Here is a 9,373-nt window from a genome sequence, read left to right as displayed (position 1 = left end):
TAAAACGACAATTTATTAGTACCATAAGTAACATTTTACAAAATATCTTCCTACATATTGCTATCATTTTATTTATGGAAAGTTTCCTAGTTATTTGATGTGACCAAAGCTATCAATTAAATTGAAAAAAAAATATTCGATACAACCATAATATATATTCTGCAAGTGTATTTGTTCTGCGTTTACCAATTCATGGCGGCCACAAACCTCGAGACATCGTCAAACTCAAACATGTTGTTCTCTAATCTTTCCAACGACTTTCAAAATATATATGCTTAGTCATTGCATTTTAGTAAATAACAAATCATTTCAATAAGGTTTTCGTCGCTACCCACCATCCCCGTGTTATCATTTCATTTCATTACAAAACACAACTACACATCAATCATCATATCGTATCATCTTTACAACATCTCTCTAAGGTTTTATTACATCGATCAAAGATTTCAGTTTTCTTATTTATTTCATTTCTGTGTTTCACAAATAAATAAAAAATGGGAGGGTACAGAGCCGACGATGACTATGATTACCTCTTTAAACTAGTCTTGATCGGAGATTCTGGCGTCGGAAAAACTAACCTCTTATCTCGGTTCACTAGAAATGAATTCAGTATCGAGTCAAAGTCAACCATCGGTGTCGAATTCGCTACGAAAAGCGTTCACGTCGACGAGAAAATCATCAAAGCTCAGCTTTGGGATACCGCCGGTCAAGAAAGGTTAATGTTTTGTTTTTTCTTTTTGTTCTCGTTATCAGAATCGGATTTGAGATTTATGAGACCATGATCAGTTTTAAGTTAATTTTAATAAATAAGTTCTATAATTTGGAGACCATGCAACTTATATATAATATTTATTTAAAATTCGCAAACTATTGTGAATCTTACATCCGATTGTGCTCAAAAACAGTCTTGTTTGTTATTGAGAAATAATGTTTTGTTGATAAATAGATACAGAGCTATCACGAGTGCATATTACAGAGGAGCAGTAGGGGCTCTTCTAGTATACGACATAACTCGACACATAACATTCGAGAACGTCGAACGATGGCTCAAGGAGCTTCGAGACCATACTGATGCCAATATTGTGATCATGCTTGTTGGAAACAAAGCTGATCTTCGTCACCTTCGTGCTGTTCCCAGAGAAGAAGCTAGATCGTTTTCTGAAAGAGAGAACATGTTCTTCATGGAGACTTCTGCTCTTGATGCTACAAATGTTGAGCAAGCTTTCACTCATGTCTTGACTCAGATCTATCGTGTTATGAGCCGTAAGGCTCTTGATGGTACTGGAGACCCAACGTATTTGCCTAAAGGACAGAGTATTGATATTGTAAGCAAGGATGATGTTACTGCTGTTAAATCCTCTGGTTGTTGCTCAGGTTGAGATTATGGTTTAAGGTTGGTTTTGGTACACAAACCGCATTTGTCTGGAATTAAACATCGGTCTGGTTAGTAAGGCCGTTTTAGTCTGAACGTAAACTGAACTGAACCGAAATATCGCGGTTAGAATTCAGTTATAGTTTTCTAGTACCGAACCTGAACCGAAAAACTTTGAAATGTGTATCCCTAAACATGTTACTTAAATTTGTACTAATGATTCTTTTTATTTGCTTGGTAGTACTTTGTTTAGCAATTGAGATCTTGTTTTCTATATAGTTTTGTATCTTTTGATTATGAGATTTTGTTGCAAACAAATACTTTACGTAGTTACCACTCAATCCTAATTATTAGTCTAACGAACCACGTATACTCATTTTATTTTATCAAATGTTATGCATGCATTGCAAAATAAAAGAGATAACCAAACCAAAGTGTAACCGAACTAATTCCGACTGATCTGAACCAAACCTGAAAAGAACCAATTCTGGTGACTAGCTCTTGGACTAAACATTCTGGTGTAACATGTGGTTATGATTTCTCATCCCACATGAACAGTCGACTTGAAATGAAGTTGAAACCAAGAGTTTGGTAGTAAGAAAACAAGGTAGTAAGAAAACAAGATACCTAATCGTAATGTAATGGGACATTATTGACTCGTCCATCAGGAACTCGGACATTTTTTTTTTTTGAAACACATTCATTTCATTAAATACACTCGCCAATGTTTGTTGGGGCCACTAATACAATTTCAGCACATAAAATCTGCTCGGACATTACCCGCGGTAAAATATAAGTAAAATAAATTTCTTACATATGCTTGCGGAATCTCAAATTCTACAATCCTAGATTTTTGGGGAAGATCATCTACGAGCTTCTAGCTACATTAAGTGAACATATAAAAAAAAAAAGAAGTAAGAAGTGAACATAATAATTTGCCAAACCCCGAAAAAAAGAAAGAAAAGTTACCTTGTTCCACACGGGGCCAAGTAGTAGGTCCACCGTTATGACAAGATCTTTCCTTCCAAGTCTCATCAATGACATTTGGATGTTTATTGTTTCGTACACTAGACAATTCCCATTTTCATAATATTCTGCTTTATATTCTTCTTCTAGTTTTTTTTTTGAGAAATGCTTTATATTCATGCGGATTTATTATTTCTTATGAAATGCAGCAAAGCGATAAATCAAGCAAAGATTAAATTATTATGGACATCGAAATAATGTGAAAGTTGAAAGTAAATGTCAGAAATAAAATTACTCAAATCGGTAGAATAATACGAGCAAAATATGTGACGTGCAGGTCTCAATGCGTGTCTTATATGACTTTCGTCTTTCGTAATCTGCGTTAGTTATAAACTATGCAACAATTATCTAATAATTTATTTGTTTCTACAGGGAGTTACACTTTGCGTTACCAAACAGTTTTTTTTGGTGCAACGTTACCAAACAGTTTCAACCGAGTAATAATTTATCTAAATTTTGTTACCCAGACGGCTAGACCTTACTTGACCTCCACGATGTAACTATTAAAAGAAATTACGAGATACTCGAAAGATTCTCAAGTCACACAAGCAAATATGATCATGATCGAAGTTATTAATATAAACCGAACCATGTGCTAGTGGTAGGGTGGCAGCATGGCGTTCCAGCGTCGCAAAGCGAACTGAGTTCGAATCCGACTACATTCAGATATTTCTAACACGTGGCCATCAGTGATTTAACATTCCCTCGCCGGGGAATGGTTTACCGTTTTTTTTATTAATATAAACTGTAGAATATATATTACTATACGACGCTCGCCTCACTGACATTTGACACAGTCCAAATAAGAATTGTTGGGCTTGTTAAAGCTCATGTTCAACTCTATATTATCTGATTAGTACGATATTGTCCACTTTGGGCCTAATTGGCAAGCACACATGAATTTACTTTTGGTTTCCTTCCCAAAAGGCCTCGTACTGTTAGAGTTAAACATCTCTTTATTATATATTAGACACTCTTTGTCTAATTCTCCAATGTATGATTTAGTTTGTTATCTCACATTCTTCCCTTCAAACTAATGATCACATTCATCTCGTGTTCTACAACTGATTTCCAGAATCTTTTGACTTGATCTCTGCCACACACCTCTCATTCATAACTCATAGGATACCATTCATCTCTCGAAGGGTATATTGGTCTTTTGCAGATTTCTCGTCAACCGCTCTGATACCAATTGTTGGGCTTGTTAAAGCTCATGTTCAACTCTATATTATCCGATTAGTACGATATTGTCCACTTTGGGCCTAATTGGCAAGCACGCATGAATTTACTTTTGGTTTCTTTCCCAAAAAGCCTCGTACTATTAGAATTAGACATCTCTTTATTATATATTAGACGGTCTTTTTCTAATTTTCCAATGTGAGACTTAGTTTGTTATCTCACAAGAATCCCACTATGATTTTATGAAATCAATTAATCTAAACATGAAAAGATATAAAAGATTTAGAAACAGGATCATCACACATGTCAGGAAGCTCCATGGAAACTCAAAATATTATATTCAAATACACGTATCAGAATACTAAATGATTATCTAAAACACGAATACTAATCTCATCTTAAATAAAAAAGGTTGTGCCAGATAAACATACTTCACTTATTAAACGAAGACTTTGTTAAGTCTCAAAGGTTACTTGCAAGGCAAAGAAAAAAATGCAAAGTAGCTTCTCGCACCTCTCTTATATATCCTCTACGAACTTAAATTTCATCATTATTCCTTTTTCCATCAGAAAATCATTTCCCAAGGCCAAAGAAAAACATAGAGAATTAGAAAAGCAAAAAGTTTTGAAGATATGGAGATCAAAGTTGTTGAAGATCATCAACTAAGTACTAAAGAAGATATCGAAACGCCACTTCTAGAAGAAAACAAAGACTTTCCCGATGTAGAAAGAACAACATGGATACAAAAGGCAATAGGACAAACATTTCAAACCACAGCCCATTTAGCTAATCTCTTACCAACAGGAACAGTTCTCGCGTTTCAGCTCTTATCTCCAATCTTTTCAAACGGTGGTCAATGCGATTTAGCTTGCAAGATCATGACATCAAGCCTAGTGGCGATATGTGGATTCTCTTGCTTCATACTTAGCTTCACAGATTCTTACAAAGACAAAAACGGTACGATTTGCTACGGATTTGCAACAATCCATGGGTTTTGGATCATTGATGGATCCGCAACGCTTCCTCAAGAGTTAGCTAAAAACTATAAACTAAGGTTTATAGATTTTGCTCATGCATTCATGTCGTTATTGGTGTTTGGTGCGGTGGTTTTATTCGATCGGAATACGGTGAATTGTTTTTATCCGGCACCGTCAGCGGAAGAGTTGGAGGTTCTCACGGCGTTGCCGGTAGGCGTTGGGGTGTTTTGTAGTATGTTGTTTGCAACATTTCCTACAACACGCAATGGTATTGGTTTTCCAGTTCCTGGTAATAAATGATACCAGCAACGTGTCTATTTATTTGTAATTTGTTTGATTCTTTCTTGAATGATCTCTTTACATTACAAGGACGCTTCTAAGTTCTAACAGAGATGTACTCAAGCTATTTAGAATTAATTTATGCTACAAATAACATTTATTGATTTTGAATATGCATAAAAAAAAGAGAGGTAATTTAGATTACCTCATTTGGGGCCTCAACAATGGTTGAGACAAGGTCACCAGAAAGTTCTGGGAATATAAATCTTTCCATATGAGAAAGAAGAAGCCGCACAGAGTTAACTCCGGCGCAGAATCACCAGATTATACTGGAAAGGATCACGAGACTTGTTGCTCGAAAGTTGGTACCAATATGGGGTATCGAACCCTGGTGGGAGTTGTTACTCAAGTGAGACTCTGCCACTTTGAACGGGCTCGAATCGGTGTCTTTAGATTTATTTTAAGTTTACTTATACCTTATATTCAATCGATAACTGCTTTTCTCGGTTTAGAATGGTTCGCTTATTATTTTGCCTTAACCTGAAAATTTTTGAGGTAAAAAATGTCATATAAATTTTTCTTTATTTCACAAAAAATATATTAAACAAACACATCGCGAGTTATATAATTGATTTTCTTATCCGCATAATGTTGAATCCTAAATCCGATAACAGGGACCTTAGAACGTTTCTAATCAAGTAATTTAAGAGATTTATGTGCCAAAGATTTCGTTAATATGAAGTGTAAGCTAAAAACCGAAAGGAGATACAAAGGATAATGAACTCGTTGTTGTAAAGATTAACTCGTCGTTAAAGCTATTTCTCTCTCCATCTCTCTCTTTTTTTTTTCTGTGCGTGTGTTTTTTCACCTGGCTTCCTCTTCTTTTATAGGTGCTTCGTTGCGTGGAAACTGCTCGACTTCCTCATTAGTGTCTGACTTGGAACAGTGATCAGCGGAGCAGTTGATACCTACATTCGGCGCCATCGTAGGTTTGGTAGGTCGGCTATCGTGACGCGACCGGGTTTGTAATGGGCCACATTTCTTTTCTGGGTTTCTTAGAACTGTGGGCCGAGTCGACTCCCAGACCATGATATTAATCGGGACCGTATTCAACACATAAAATAAAATCTTTTGAAAATTTTAATTTAGTTTCTTAAATTTTATCTTTAAAGATATTTTTGCTTCTTTTAGGGATCAAATGATAAATTTGTTTGAAGTTGAAAAAAATATTTTATTCTTTCTGTAGAAATTGAATGAAAAGAAAATAATTCTAGAAGTGTAAAAAGATTATATTAACTGTAGCCAAAATTTAATTGAAAATATGGTAAGTATCACGTAGTTTTAGTTATCAATTCATTCCAATATCAAACTGTTGTAGAAACTAGGGGCATTGCCTCCGCGCAAGCGCGGAGTTGTGCACAAAGTTTTTGTTTCATCTCAATATTTGCTAGGGTTATTGTAGTTGTGAATTTTACGTGTTGTTTTTAAAGTTGTTTATTGTTATAGGGTTAGAGTTGTGATGATGAACCGTGTATGCATTGTTCTCCACTTATGAAGGACTAAATTGTGTTAGTAATATGATTGATATAGTTCGTGGTGTCATTTGCTGTGTCACTGAGACTTATTGTTTGTTTGTCTTTTTAATTCGTTTCTTGTACTCTTGAGAGTACATAAATTATATTAAAGTTATTGAGAATACCTTTTTGTTTCTGGATATTGTTTCTTCAGTTTAGTTGTGTAAGTTGTGTGTATTAAGTATTAATTTTCATTATCCTTATTATGTTTGTTATATCTTTCTTTTTTAATTTTAAACATGTTTCTCTTATCGGACTTTTAAAACAAATACATGAAAACTTGTAGAAATAACTATAAAATGAGTGACATTTCTGAGTATTTAAGTCTTAATGGGTTTTAAACGAATTTATGTATTTCTTATAAGAAGACAATAGCATTGACCTGTTGACATTGTACATGTAAGCTATTTTTATAAGAAAAGAGGAGTGAGCAGGTGGAGATGTTGTTGTCGCCTTTGTGTCTGCCGGGATTGTCTCTTGTATCTTCTGGTGTGACTGTGTTTGTTTCTCTTTTATTTGATGGGTAAGTTTGTAAACAAAAATCATTGTTAGTTGTATTTATCAGAGTTCGTAACTTACTCTGCTTTTTGTTTAGGTAATTTCACTGATCTTGGTTATCGTCTTTGTCTTCTTCGTTGCGAAAGTAAGTTTGTAAATTATTAAATAGTTGGCCGTGTAGTTTGTATTTGTTTAGCTGACTCGATGTATGTGTCGTTGAGTTTTAGTTGAGGTCATTGGTTTGGTATATTTGTTTTGAAGTTTTTTTTCTAAGATTAGACAAAAAAGAGAGGTGATCATTAATGATTCGTCTTTTTTGGAATTCTAGTTTTAGGTGTTTGGGTTGTTGTGGTTTCTTTTAAGCTGTAAAATAAAGGTTTGTGTAAAATTAGTTTGATAAGTAAGAGAGATAAATAGACGATCACAAATTTCGGGTAGGAAATATTTTTGATTATTGATGTTAGCACAATATATATAATAATATAAAGGGAATTGGGTGGTTATTGTTTCTTACGAATTAGTGAGGAGACGGATAACGACTCGAGTTGTTTCTTTGGTAAGGTCAGAGCCCTGGACAGAACGGATTTTTCCAACCACATCTGCGAGTTTAAATATCAGTTATGATATCAAAACATAATATAAACTCAGATGCAATATGATAATATACCTGGGAGTTCTAGGTTTGTGTTCGCAATCACTTGGAAATTGTCAAACAGTCAAATTATGACCGGAGATTGATCTTAGGAGCATCTGTGATGACTTCATCAATAATAGTTGGTGAGATGAAACAAATGAGAAATGGATGATCAGTTATCTTGTACATGCTTGGGCACCTAGCAACCTCAAAACGATCGACTTTCACAATGGAACCGGCTTTCAAAGATGTCATGTAATGATTAGCACGTCCGGCGGGAATAAACCCATGAATCACAGAATCTGAAAATAATATTATTCAACAAAGAATCAGGAAATCAATTAAAAACAATTATATTAAATAAGTGTGATAAATAGAATATTAACTTACCTTTTTATCAAGAAAGATAACCATGATTCCCATAAACTCACTTTCTTTCTGACGGACGCCAGGGACGCCAGTTTGAGGAACTAGAAAGATAGAGAGACATTTTCTAGAAGATTGTTAAAGCTAAGAGGAATCAATGAATTTTGTGGAGATGCAGATTGGGTTCATCAAAGATGAGAATCATATATATAGGGTTTACAGAAGGTCTACAAATCAGGAACATTTATGATCAGACGATTTAAGATGAGGAGATGAAGAGTTCACCGGTGAAAAAATAGATTATGAACAGACACACAACGCAACTCTGTAACTCAGACTTGTCTGAGACAATGATGAAAAGAACCCTAACTCATGTTAAACAAAGACAGTTTACAATATGGGAAAACTATAATCGTTGCTTTTTCATATAACGTGATGAATCTCATTTAAAAATGAAACTCATAGTACACTTGTAGGCCCGACCCATAGAGAAAGCCGAAGAAGCAAGGGTTTCCGACTTTCATAAATATATATTAGTTTCAGCCATCAATGTACAAAGTATCATTTAGTTTAGTGGTATAAATGTTGGTGTTTATAACTCAATAACCCGAGTTCGAACCATGAGCTTGACACTTTTTTACATTTTTTAAAAGTGAGGTCTACAAAATGCTGACGTGGCGCGCTGACGAGAGAGCAAAAACTCAATCATTATAATATAGATTCTATAAACAAATATCAGACGAATTAATAAATACGGTAAACTAATAAATTTTATTGGTTTTTTTATAAAAAGTTTTTTTTATTAAATATTTTTGTTTTTAAAGGTGCAGAAAAGAAAAACATAAAACCAAATAGAAAATTACAGAAGGCCCAAAATAAAATTTTTTTTTGATGAAATTTTAAATTTATTGATCATCGCAAAAGAATGTATGTACAAGACCTAAAGCTTTTTAGGTTTTAAAGAATAGAGACCAAACTTAGAAAAAATAAAGAATATGCGCTTCAAACCATCTTCTCATCAGACCTTGTAGCCTTGGCTTCAGAGCATATCCAGTGGAAGTGATACGGTTCCTGACCGTTTTATCAATCAGTTTAGAAACATGATTGACAGGTCGGGCTGAGTTATTGTGCTTGCGGTCATTCCGCTCGCGCCATATATAGTAGATCGTAACCTGCAACACAAGCCGCAACAGTATGAACGTCAACCTGTCAAAAGATCCCGTGAGAAGATGCGCCATAGTTGTATCCCAGTCGGGATCAGGTTCTTGTCCAAACAGGTTCCCAACCACCTTAATCCAGAGCGTGAAAGTGTAGGGACACGCAAAAAATAAGTGATCTCTTGTCTCGTCAGGCTCACCACAGAAGAGACAACCTTGAGGATGGCCCCATTGACTCGTACGATGGCCAGTTGAGAGTCAATTCCTGATAGCTAACCAAGTGATGAAAGCAAACCGCGGTACACCCTGTG

At 34.9% G+C, this 9,373-nt stretch overlaps 2 protein-coding genes across 6 annotated transcripts; both read left to right on the top strand.

Annotated features, from left to right (window-relative positions):
* On the top strand, nucleotides 1-1,690 carry LOC106358859 (ras-related protein RABA1e-like). 5 transcript variants are annotated; one of them, XM_048751278.1, is made up of 3 exons: nucleotides 1-233; nucleotides 599-715; nucleotides 953-1,690. In XM_048751278.1, the coding sequence occupies exons 1-3, from the start codon at nucleotides 193-195 to the stop codon at nucleotides 1,377-1,379; spliced, it is 585 nt and encodes a 194-aa protein (XP_048607235.1). In that variant the 5' UTR covers nucleotides 1-192; the 3' UTR covers nucleotides 1,380-1,690. The 5 variants fall into 5 exon arrangements, with proteins under 5 accessions (XP_048607235.1, XP_048607232.1, XP_048607234.1 ...); XM_048751275.1 differs by having other exon boundaries at nucleotides 13-233; nucleotides 509-715; XM_048751277.1 differs by having other exon boundaries at nucleotides 18-233; nucleotides 947-1,690.
* A 1,463-nt stretch (nucleotides 1,691-3,153) lies between these two features.
* Nucleotides 3,154-6,162, top strand: LOC111212745 (protein DMP4). The gene has a single exon (XM_022714327.2). The coding sequence runs from the start codon at nucleotides 4,210-4,212 to the stop codon at nucleotides 4,852-4,854; it is 645 nt and encodes a 214-aa protein (XP_022570048.2). The 5' UTR covers nucleotides 3,154-4,209; the 3' UTR covers nucleotides 4,855-6,162.
* The last annotated feature ends 3,211 nt before the right edge of the window (nucleotides 6,163-9,373 follow it).

Source organism: Brassica napus, chromosome C3 (assembly GCF_020379485.1).
Source record: "Brassica napus cultivar Da-Ae chromosome C3, Da-Ae, whole genome shotgun sequence".
Classification (NCBI taxonomy): domain Eukaryota; kingdom Viridiplantae; phylum Streptophyta; class Magnoliopsida; order Brassicales; family Brassicaceae; genus Brassica; species Brassica napus.
Note: the sequence above shows the minus strand (reverse complement) of the source record. Positions and strands in the feature narration are given on the sequence as shown.

Excerpts from the sequence above, each read along its gene's own strand:
- LOC106358859 (XM_048751274.1), top strand. The coding sequence starts at position 193 with ATGGCGGCCACAAACCTCGAGACATCGTCAAACTCAAACAT. Across the intron at positions 234-508 it reads ACATCGTCAAACTCAAACAT|AGCCGACGATGACTATGATT; the intron begins GTTGTTCTCTAA and ends GGGAGGGTACAG. Across the intron at positions 716-946 it reads GATACCGCCGGTCAAGAAAG|ATACAGAGCTATCACGAGTG; the intron begins GTTAATGTTTTG and ends GTTGATAAATAG.
- LOC111212745 (XM_022714327.2), top strand. The coding sequence starts at position 4,210 with ATGGAGATCAAAGTTGTTGAAGATCATCAACTAAGTACTAAAGAAGAT.